Source organism: Chiloscyllium plagiosum, chromosome 15 (assembly GCF_004010195.1).
Source record: "Chiloscyllium plagiosum isolate BGI_BamShark_2017 chromosome 15, ASM401019v2, whole genome shotgun sequence".
NCBI classification, from domain to species: domain Eukaryota; kingdom Metazoa; phylum Chordata; class Chondrichthyes; order Orectolobiformes; family Hemiscylliidae; genus Chiloscyllium; species Chiloscyllium plagiosum.
The window spans coordinates 35,624,533-35,636,181 of NC_057724.1; the positions used below are offsets into that span (position 1 = coordinate 35,624,533).

The following is an 11,649-nucleotide window of genomic DNA, read 5'->3' on the forward strand; positions in this document are numbered from 1 at the left end:
TTTTGATTTGTTTAGTTAACTAACACGGTGGCTCATGACAAACATGTACACAAGGCTGCAGATATTTTAAACAACCAAATACAATTTTATTACACAAAAGAAAACAAACAAACAAGGCTCATCAGAATTACAAAGATTGCTTTAGCACAAATGTCAAATTGAAGTTCTACCTGTTTCACAATTATCTGTCATGGAGACTCAAGTCCAAGGAAATTATATCCCTTTCTCAATTTTTCAGTTTCTTAAATAACAGACTCCTGTTTCTTTCCCATTCCAGGTCTGCTAACATTAACTTTTCTCAAATCTGAGAGCCTAAATATTCTCATTTCAAATGACTTGCAGATTTCTATTCAAACTTGATGACTTAGAAGTTTTATAAACGAGACATCTACCCTGTCAAGCCCCCTCAGAATCTTGTATGATCTTGTATAAGATCACTCCTCAATCTTCTAAGACCTAACTGGCTTAAATCTTTGTTGACAAAGTCAAGCTTTTCATTCTAGGAATCAGCCTAGGAAATCTCTTTTGACCTTCCTCCCTTCACAAAATACAGGAATCAAAACCGTATACAGTATTCCAGATGCAATCACATCGATACCTTGTAGAGTATTAACAATATTTTCTGTTTAAAAAATTCCAACCCCTGGCAATAAAAGCCAAAATTCTATTTTCTTTTGCCTTAATTACTTGCTGCATCTACATGCCAATTTTTGTGTTTCATGAACAAGAACACCCAGATTCCTTAAACGTGCGCTTTCCATTTCAATAAAATTCTCCTTTTGATTCTTTCTAAAGTTACAGATTTCCTATTACCTCATCACAACATGATCTCCTTATTTTCTTCTCATTAGCAAATTCAGATGCTTTATTCTCTGCTCCTTCCTTCTTGGCAATCCTACAGACAGTAAATAATCGAGGTCTGGGACCAATCCTGCTTGTACTCCTCTGGTTACACCTGTCTAACTTGAAAAAGACCCATTAATCTGAACTGTCTTCTGTATGTTTACCAATCCCCATCCATTCCCTCCAATAACAGGAGTTTCTATCTTGTGCAACAACCTTTGGTGTGGCAAGTTATTCAATGTCTTTTGGAAATCCAAATACAGTAAATATACTGTTTTCACTTTACCAATTCTGCTTGTTTTATTCTCAAAGAACTCTAGCAAATTTGTAAAACATGATTTTTCTTTCACAGTACCATGTTCACTCAATTTGATTGTGTTATGCTTTTCTCAACGTCCTACAATTTCTTCTTTAATAATTGACTTTGATAGCATTTTCCTAATGACAACCTATGGTATCCTGTTTTCTGTCTCCATTAACTGCAGTTAGCCCCTTCAGTCTCTGCACTTAGCATACAACCCATTTAAGTGATTCTTTAACCATGTGCAATTTGTTGCTAATATTTGCCACAATGGTTTCTGGAAACTGACCAGAATACTGAAAGTACTGTAAGTGATAATATAAATCCCACAAGTATTGTACATTATATTTAGTGGTTAATTATTTATCTGAAAGGATTTGCTTTATAAGCTCAGTAGTTGTTAGCTTCAACAATAAACCCAAAGGCTAAGTGCACAGTGACTGCTTATGTTCTGTTCCAAGTGTTCCATTACTGGAAATGATACATGGACAGTTATTAACTGAATTTGAGATGCATAAACAGCTCTACACCAGTTTATGAGTAAGTAAACAGGAAGATGGCAATCAACATCAGGGTTTTTTATATTTGTTGACAGGATGTGGGTATCACTAGCTAGGCCGGCATTTATTACCCATCCCTTATTGCGAAGAGAGCAGTTAAGAGACACATGTAGGCAGGACCAGGTTAAGAAAGCAGATTTCCTTCCCTAAAGATTGTTAGTGAACCAGATTTTATTTATAAACAACAGCTTTTTTATTCCAGATTTTTAACTGAATTCTAATTTCACCATCTACGGTAGTAGGATTCAAACAAGAGCATAACATGGCGCTCTGGATTGCTAATCCACTGACATTGCCCAGCGCCACCTAGACTTAGAAATTCAATTGAAAACATAACCAACATCTGTTATCACAGAAAGCTGACTTCTATATTTACAATAATGATCAATGAAAATAATAATGATAATTACCACATAATGTTGACATTGTAAATGGCATTATACTTTCAGGTTGTAAAGTACACATTCTGTTTTGGGAATTTTTACATTGTAAACACATCAACATTTCAAAAAAAAGAAATAAATATGAAGCCAAAATAAACGAACAGCTATTTTTGTGACAAAGTAACTTGAAAATGCAGCACGATTGATAAAGGCAAATACACTTCATAGCCACAGACTTCAGAGACATCTTCACAAACTGAAGCTGAGGACCTAAGGTTCTGTAGCTTACAGCCTTCAAAAACACAACATATTGAATGCATTACAAATGCTAAATTTGAAGCTTTCATATGGCATATAGGCATGGATTTAATCCAGATTTCAAAACAGTGAGGTCGCTAAAACTCCTGTGACTAAAATGTATCTTGTTGTTTCAAAGTAAGCATTATCTAAACATTGTGCAATTCAAAAATAAGACCATTAGAAAAATATGTTTCAATTGTGGAAACTGTAATTTTTGCTGCAACAAAACTGATATTGTGAAACACTACAAGACATAGAAAAGGTGTTAAAATGTTTTGCTGGTCTCACAGTCTTCTTCAGTATAGCTCAATACAATGTAAACCTCCCCTACAAACTTTGGCTAACAATTGGTTAAAAAAAAACTTGCATTAACGTAGCACTTGTCACAAGTCAAAACATTCTTTAGTCAATTAAATACTTTTGAAATGCCCTCACTATAACAAAGCAAGTAAAAGAAAGAGTGTGATTGTTCCCTCTGAACACATAGATGTTGAGATTAATTGTACCATTCAGATCAGGTAGCTCAGCACAGACCTGCAATCAAATTGTAAATCTTTTACTTTGTACTCCATGAAGAACTTTCATCCACCAGATCAGTCAGGAGTTCCAGACTATGTTTTACAAAATGAAACCATACAGTGATCTATTTGAGCCATTCTCCTGTTCTTTCATATGCTCAGTGTGTCAGAAGCTCGTCAGTACTAACATACTGCAACATAAAGTAGTGGGTTGTATGTGAGATTGTACAGCATGCTGAATGTGTGGAGAAGTGCCAAAAGTAGCTGGTTGCTACGCAAGATGTGTGTGCAAGGAAAAAATAAAAAAGGTAATCATTTTTGGCAATGGTCATGGATCTCAAAAATACACTGCCTAGGACCTGCAACAGATCAATTATTTGAGCAGCGATGTTGGGAGAGAAGATAGGGGAATGGAATGTATAATAAGTATTTTATCTCTGAAAATAAAAATGTATTAAATGTAAAAACAAAAAAAGGTACAATTCTTAAAATAGTGAAATGGTACTAAAGAATAATTTTTTTAGAAACTGTAATGCAAAAGTAAAACTTGTCTAATGTTAGTACTACATGCAAAAAGAAAAAGTACAGCAAAATAAATGTAAAACACAAAAAGTCTTTTTCATTTCTAAAAAATTCATGGCAGAATTTTCCCCATTTTGTGATTAAGAATGGAGCCAGAAAGACTGCCTAATCAGGCCTACTATTTGGGAGCTTCAGCAGCCAAAGATTGTGTACTTCACGGGGGTCACGGAGATGGGACTACAGACAAATGGAGAACACCCCTCAATCGCCTGGTTCTAGCCACATTTCTTGCCTGCCAAAAACACAATAATTGAGGTGGTGGCAATTGAGGCATTCAGCAATTAATAATCGACCACTTAAGAATCTTAAATTGTGGCAAATCAGCAAAGTTGGCTATGGACATACTTGCCCAGAATTTAATTGAGGAAGTGGCAAGTTTCTCTCTGGGCCAACTCACGAGTTATGTTCCCTCCAGCAAGGGAAATCTGCTATAAGTTTTAAAATTTACAATGTGATAGATGCAGTGCAATTAACAAACATTTACAACTCACTTGGAAATGAAGTGTCTGAAAGTACACGGCGAGGCTGATCAATAATACATTTGACATATTCTGAGATAAATACTTCTGCTTCACTTGCACACTATTTTAATGATCCTTCTGTATTACAGGATACCAAGTATTATATAGTCTCATTCCGAGTACAGAGTTAATAAATTTATATTAAAAGAAACAAATCAAAATGCTCATCTTGAGCCAATGGTCTGTGTATCAGATTAAATTAGTACAAACATTTGCCCGTCCTAAAAAAAACTATTGTTCACAAACAAAGCAGATTCAGTAGGAGGGTTCAAAAAATTGCTCTGATGCATCTGAATCCCTCTATGTCACCAGCAGCTCTGGTATTGATTTCATTATCAGCACAAGGTTGATTTTTGCCCTTACCCAACCTCCTTCCAGGCACCACGTACCTCCACATATGCTCTGTAATGTGATTTTACAGGTTCAGGAAAGACATGTGAAGCCACAGAGTTCATTAACATTAACTACACCAACTGAATCTTCTCAGCTGTAAATACTGCTGCCAGATAACAGCTTGGATTTGATTGACTGGAATCACCTGCACAGCTCTGCTTACGCTGCTTGTGAAGTCATCATCAGTCAAACCATGTGATCTAAATCTTGGATTAATATTGGGACTAGTCCACTTATTCTCCCTTTTGTTCTCCTTTCATGCTTTGGACAACAGAATTTGAAGGAGAAAATTTGATACTGCAGCCTCATAAATCACTAGGGAATATTACAGGAAGCAATGCTATTCGGAACTAACTCAGACATTTAAACGCGTGAAATGTACAACAGAAGTAGGTTGTACTCAATATTTCTTTAAAATACAAAATGAATATTTTAAAATATTATGTATTAAACATTTGACCTAATAACATTTAAAAACTGAAGCTTACTTGACAGTGCAGCAAGCATGATTTTTCTAGAATTGTTTTTTGTATCTTCAGCTTCATGCTGTTTTCAATGCCTGGTAAAATGTACATGCCATCGTCTTTCCTTTCTTAATTCCATATGGGAAGAAACACAACACCTTTCAGCTACTTTTGTTCTGCACAGTAATGGACTGCAAGTTACAAAAGCTGGACTTTTGAAAGGAGTACATAGATCAACACTGGTTAAAAATTAAGTTCAGTATTGCTAAATGAGACAAACCTCTGTTCATATGCAGATAGGAGCAGCATGCTGTCTGCATAACACAAATGATTCTCAATTGAAAGTGTAGCACTGGAAAAGCACAGTAGGCCAGGCAGCACCCGAGGAGCAGGAGAATGGACATTCCTAGTGAAGGGCTCTTGCTCGAGGGGTCGATTCTCCTGCTCCCCAGATGCTGCCTGGCCTGCTGTGTTTTTCCAGGATCACACTCTCGACTCTGATCCCCAGCATTTGCAGTCCTCACTTTCTCAGAAATGATTCTCACCTTACTCTCTCAGTCAGAACCATAAAATACGTATTTTTTTGTTTTTGCTTAGACTAATCAAAATGCTTTTCTTTTTGAGCACATGCATGACTTGCTTACTACAAAGCTTTCATTAATGCCACCAGTCATTTACTTCACAATGTATGCAGCAATACTACGGAAAACACACAGGTCATCATAGGTTCTGAAGAGAGAATATCTTCAAATTCATTGGACCTTATTTCATGGAGATGATGGGGTTTTCTTGGGAGAGCGGATGACAGCCTTACATTACCTCTTTAAGAGAGAATCACTCAAGCACTTAACTGGGTAGAAGTTAGTCTTCAAGTCCTACCTGCTTAGAATTGCAGGGGCCAGCAGCTCTGTTGAAAGGCAATGTGGGCTTCTGCCAGTTTGACACTAAATCAAGGTCTAGTATTTTTGATCTCAGGCCACAAGTTACTGCTAGTGGGTAAATGGCCACTGTAAAATGGAGGAGGCGGCGCAGCAGGAAAGGCAGCGAGATAGCTCTCAGCAAGGCCTGCACTCCTCCTCTGATGCTGGGTCACTGGACCAGATACTAAATGCCCAACACTGTTGGATACCTTTCTCTCCTTAGGAGCCTGAATAGTTTTGCTTGCTTGCTGTGTCATATGGTTTGCTATATATTGATACACATAACAAATATCAGAAACACTTGGGTTCTTAAATGAGACAGATCTGAGAGTTTATTAAAAGCTAACTATGTACAATAATATGACATCTCAGACAATTTATTATATATTCTTATATTATTACATTATATACATAGTTGACTAGCTGACTAATTGTCTAACCATCGACCATTCAATAGACTGGCTATACAGAGAGCAAGATGTGAACATCTTCAAGTATCACATTTGATAATGGTATCCAGTTGTCTGGGCCTTTTTGAAATTTATGCAATAATATAATTGCAAGCCCGCAACTTGTTAAGTCAAAACCACTGGCTGTGGGATAAGGTTCTGAAAAACCATCATGAACTAAATCGGGGTGGGGAAGGGCAGAAAAGCTGATGGGATTCACTCAGCTGATTAAATGTGCTCCTGCCAAACTCCAAATGGGAATGAGCATTAAATTCCACACACATACAGATGAAATCTTGAGGTCATGGAGCTGAATTTAGATTAGATTAGATTAGTTACAGGGTGGAAACATGTCCTTCAGCCCAACAAGTCCACACCGACCCACCGAAGCACAAACCACCCAGACCCCTTCCTCTACATTTACCCCTTCACCTAACACTACGGGCAATTTAGCATGGCCAATTCACCTAACCTGCACATTTTTGGATTGTGGGAGGAAACCGGAGCACCTGGAGGAAACCCATGCAGACACGGGGAGAATGTGCAAACTCCACACAGTCAGTCACCTGAGGCAGGAATTGAACCCGGGTCTCTGGCGCTGTGAGGCAGCAGTGCTAACCACTGTGCCGCCCACAAATTACCACATAGGTAATTCAGACAACGCATGTCTAATAATGTTTCTGTGAAATTTATTACCATAGAAAGTGGTTCAGGCCAAAACATCATCTGTTTTCAACAAGGAGGTAGATATAGCTCTTGTAGATAATAGGAGCAAGGGATATGGGTTGAGGGCATGATTACATAGTGAGCTGGATATCAGCCATGATCATATTGATTGGGGGCGCAGGCTCTCGGGATCGACCGGCTTACTCCTGCAGTTTTCTTCTATGTTTCTAGGGCACAAGCATACACATGTATTTAGGAGAAATAGGCCATTCAGCCATTCCAGCCTGCTGCATTATTCAGTGACATCATGGCTGATCTTGACTGACCTGTTTGTATTCCAAATTCCACATTTTCGCCTATCCCCGATAATCTGATTACCATTCCTAATGAGAATCTACTTCCAGCACGAAAATATTCAATAATCCCATCTCCACTGCCTTCTAAGGTAGCAAGGTCCAAAGTTACATTACCATCTGAGAGAAAATAATTTTGCTTGACACTGTCTCAACCATGTCCCTCAGTTCTGGACTCATCACAAGAGTAAACATCTTTTCCATGTCCATCATGTCAAGACAATTCAAGATCTTATAACTTCAAGCAACCAATAACATTAAAACAAAAGGAACAGCAATAGACACTCTGGTCCATTAAGTGTGCCCAGCTATTCAACAAGATCATGGGTGATCTGTCCCAGGCCTCAAATAATTTTTCATGCCAACTCCTTGTGGGCCTCAATCCGATTTTTCGCAGATTTATCTACCTCTATTTTAAGTACTTAGTGATCTAGCCTCCACAATTCTTTAACAAAGAGAATTCCCCTTATTCTCTAACTATGGTCTCGAGTTTGAGATTCCCCCACTAGTGGAAGCATCTCCATAATTGTAAATATTTGCTATAAATTCTGTGCCTTACAATTGTGTCCTCCACAACCACCTGATGAAGGAGCGATGCTCCAAAAGCTAGTGTGCTTCCAATTAAACCTGTTGTTGTGTGACTTTTAAAATTTGATAGATCATATTTACCATTATTGTAACACACTTTCTCAAAGATGGCAACTTCTGTGAAATTGCAGATTGATCATATAAAATTGGTCCTGTGAATTTATTGTGGGATTGTAGACTTTTATTGACATTTTCCCTGATCTGTCAGATTTATTATTCTGGCTATCAATAACCCAAGGCAGTTCTAACAACAGAACATATCCAATGTTCTTCATTTAAATAAAGTATGCTGCAAAAAAAAAAACTGAAGTCTTACCTATACAATGCTCACACTCACAAGTGAACCTGTTTAAGTGGACTTGTCCAAAAATCAGATCAGAATGGCTGATCGGCCTACTCTTTCATAACTTCCAGCCATTGATTAGATGATCTCCTCCTGAGCTAACTAATTATGCTGTGAGGCAAGTTTTTGTTTATATTCTTTCCATAGAAAGAAACTGTGCATTTACACCTTTACACTGTCAAGTCTCCAGCAAATGATCAGTTTGACCACAGACAAATGTAAACATGTCATCTACCATGCTTTAGCTTTATTGGCAAAAGTAGCAGGCAATTTGAAGACCATAAAACGTCATTCTAATGTTGAGGGATAAATGTGACATTGGAGACACCTCCCTGCCCATCTCCATTGGAATGGGAGTGGCAGAATCAGAGCAGAACAAATTGCCCTCCTTTACTACTTCACCAATGCCTAAATTTTTTCTACATTTAGATATTATTGTCAAGTGCACTCAAGTACAGGAATACAGGAGTACAGTAAAGTGTACAAAGTCACCATTTCTCTAGCACCATCTTAATATAGAAAATACAGGAGTACAAACAGAAGCAGAGATAAAAGAAACAGCCAAAAGAAAAGAAAATGTCCAGATCATTTCCCCACCTTCAATATGGATCTTTGCTGCCAGAAAAACAAAGCCACAAAGTCCATCTCATAGCCTGCAAACACTCAGGTGCCCCTATAAAAGTTGGCAAGGGTAATTGCCATCATGCCAAATTTCCTCAGCTGCAAGAGACGTTTTTGGACCTTTGTAACCAGTGCGTCCACATGAAGAGTCCAAGAAAGCTTGTTGTTGATGACCACTCCCAGGAGCTTGACACTCTCCACTTGTTCCATCTCTGTGCTGTTAACGTGTAGGGGACATGAGTAACATCCCACCGAAATGCAATAATGAGTTCCTTATTTTTGCCGGCATGGAGAGCTAGGTTGTCCTCAGTGCACCATTTTTAGAGGTCTTTCACCTCTCGTCTGCACTCCAATTAAGATAGAGTCATCAGCAAATTTGTAAACGGCATTAGTCTGGTATTTGATGATGCAGTTATGGGTATACAGTGAGTACAGTAGGGGGCTGAGTACACACCCCTGGGTGGGGGGGCTCCAGTGTTAGGTGTTAGTGAGGATGAAATATTGTCCCCAGTCTTCACTGATTGTGGGCTCTGGGTCAGGAAACTAAGGATCCAGTTGCAGAGACTGGGGCTGAGTCAGAGATTACTAAATTTAGTAATCAGTCTCGAGGGGATAATAGTCTTGAAGGCTGAATTGTAGTCAATCAGTAGGTTTCTTATGTAGCTGTTTTTGGTGCCAATGCTTCGGTTATACTGGGCATCAGTGAGACCACATCTAAAATACTGTACATGGTTTTGCTCATTGTTTAGGGAAGGTTGTAAAAACATCGGATGAAGTTCAGAGGAGGATTAATGGATGTAAAGGTTAGACTTGTTTCCACTGGAGGGTGAAAGTGTTCAGTGTACAGTTTTTGTCCTATATTTAAAAAAGGATATACAGTACTGGCATTGGAAGCAAGTCAAAAGCAATTCAATCAGCTGATTCCTGAGTTGATTTGTCAAAAATGGCTAAGCCAGTGAGGCCTTTATTAATTGGAGCTTAAAAATGTGTTGCTGGAAAAGTGCAGCAGGCCAGGCAGCATCAAAGGAACAGGAGAATCGACGTTCATTGCCCGAAACGTCGATTCTCCTGCTCCTTTGATGCTGCCTAGCCTACTGCGCTTTTCCAGCAACACATTTTTAAGCTCTGATCTCCAGCGTCTGCAGTCCTCACTTTTGCCTTTATTAATTGGAGTTTAGAAGAATGAGGAGTAATCCTATTGACACATACAAGATTCTGAGGGTAATATACATATATTTTGTGGGGTGAATTTGTACTTGCATAGTTACACTGTACTTTGCTCAGAAACTGCAAGAATTCATGTAAAACTCTGTTAGCTCACTTTTTAGATTAGAATCAATCTAAACATCATGGCATAGATAGAGAACACAGTGGGCTAACACCTTCAACATATTGTCTAGCTAACATCAATTGTTACAGTTAATCTGAGAATGCAACTTTAAAAAAAAAATTGTGATTTACACATGAAAGAAATGAAACTACCATGGTATTCAAACAGATGAAAGACTCAACAGATAATCAAGGTATTTTCAAAGTATAATTTCAGTTACATCACACTGTAAATTTTTGCTATAAATTCTGTGCCTTATAATTGTATATTCCACAACCATCTGATGAAGGAGCAGCGCTCCAAAAGCTAGTGTGCTTCCAGTTAAACCTGTTGGACTCTAACCTGGTGATGTGTGACTTTTAATTTCGTACACCCCAGTCCAACACCGGCATCGCCAAATCATATTAAATTTTAGCTTGCTACTACCAGTTAGAGGAGTATTCAACTTCCTTTTAATCTCCTCTTGATCAGCTGCAACAAATATTTTGGTTTTTTTTCAGCATGCAACCCTTAACGGTCAATTTAAGACATAGTTAATTAGATGAAAAGGAAAGAGCCAATTATTAAAGTTTTCTTAAAGAAAGTGGATGTTTGTTACCATACTAACTGTGAGAGAAAAAATAACGACATTAAACACAAACATTAAAAGTTTAGCAAGGAAAGATAGTCTTGTACAGACAGAAAGAATTAAAGTTACGCATGTTTAAGTCGTTATAGCCGTACCTGGACCATCTATGACACCTCCGTCCACCTTCCTGGACCTCTCCATCTCCATTAATGACGACCAACTTGACACTAACATTTTTTTTACAAACCCACCGACTCCTACAGCTACCTGGATTACACCTCTTCCCACTCTACCTCTTGCAAAAATGTCTTCCCGTATTCCCAATTCCTCCGCCTCCGCCGGATCTGCTCCCAGGAGGACCAGTTCCAGCACAGAACACACCATAGAACATAGAACATAGAACAATACAGCACAGAACAGGCCCTTCGGCCCACGATGTTGTGCCGAACTTCTAACCTAGATTAAGTTCCCATCCATGTACCTATCCAAATGCCGCTTAAAGGTCGCCAATGATTCCGACTCTACCACTCCCACGGGCAGCACATTCCATGCCCCCACCACTCTCTGGGTAAAGAACCCACCCCTGACATCTCCCCTATACCTTCCACCCTTCACCTTAAATTTATGTCCCCTTGTAACACTCTGTTGTACCCGGGGAAAAAGTTTCTGACTGTCTACTCTATCTATTCCTCTGATCATCTTATAAACCCCTATCAAGTCACCCCTCATCCTTCGCCGTTCCAACGAGAAAAGACCGAGAACTCTCAACCTATCCTCGTACGACCTATTCTCCATTCCAGGCAACATCCTGGTAAATCTTCTCTGCACCCTCTCCAAAGCTTCCACATCCTTCCTGTAATGCGGTGACCAGAACTGCACGCAATACTCCAAAGTGCGGCCGCACCAGAGTTTTAGAACATAGAACATAGAACAATACAGAACAGAA

At 38.7% G+C, this 11,649-nt stretch overlaps 1 protein-coding gene across 5 annotated transcripts in view; it reads right to left on the minus strand.

Moving 5' to 3' along the window:
• clcn5b (chloride channel, voltage-sensitive 5b) overlaps positions 1-11,649 on the minus strand; it is a 158,148-nt gene that overhangs the window by 79,222 nt on the left and 67,277 nt on the right. Inside the window, exon 1 of one of the 5 annotated variants that reach the window (XM_043704691.1) lies at positions 4,890-5,039. The exons of 3 other annotated variants lie outside the window; for them this stretch is intronic. In XM_043704691.1, coding sequence (XP_043560626.1) covers positions 4,890-4,908 — 19 coding nt within the window. In that variant the 5' untranslated portion in view covers positions 4,909-5,039. Of the gene's footprint in view, positions 1-4,397; positions 4,502-4,889; positions 5,040-11,649 lie in introns of those variants that run through there. One more of the 5 variants, XM_043704692.1, reaches the window with a different exon arrangement.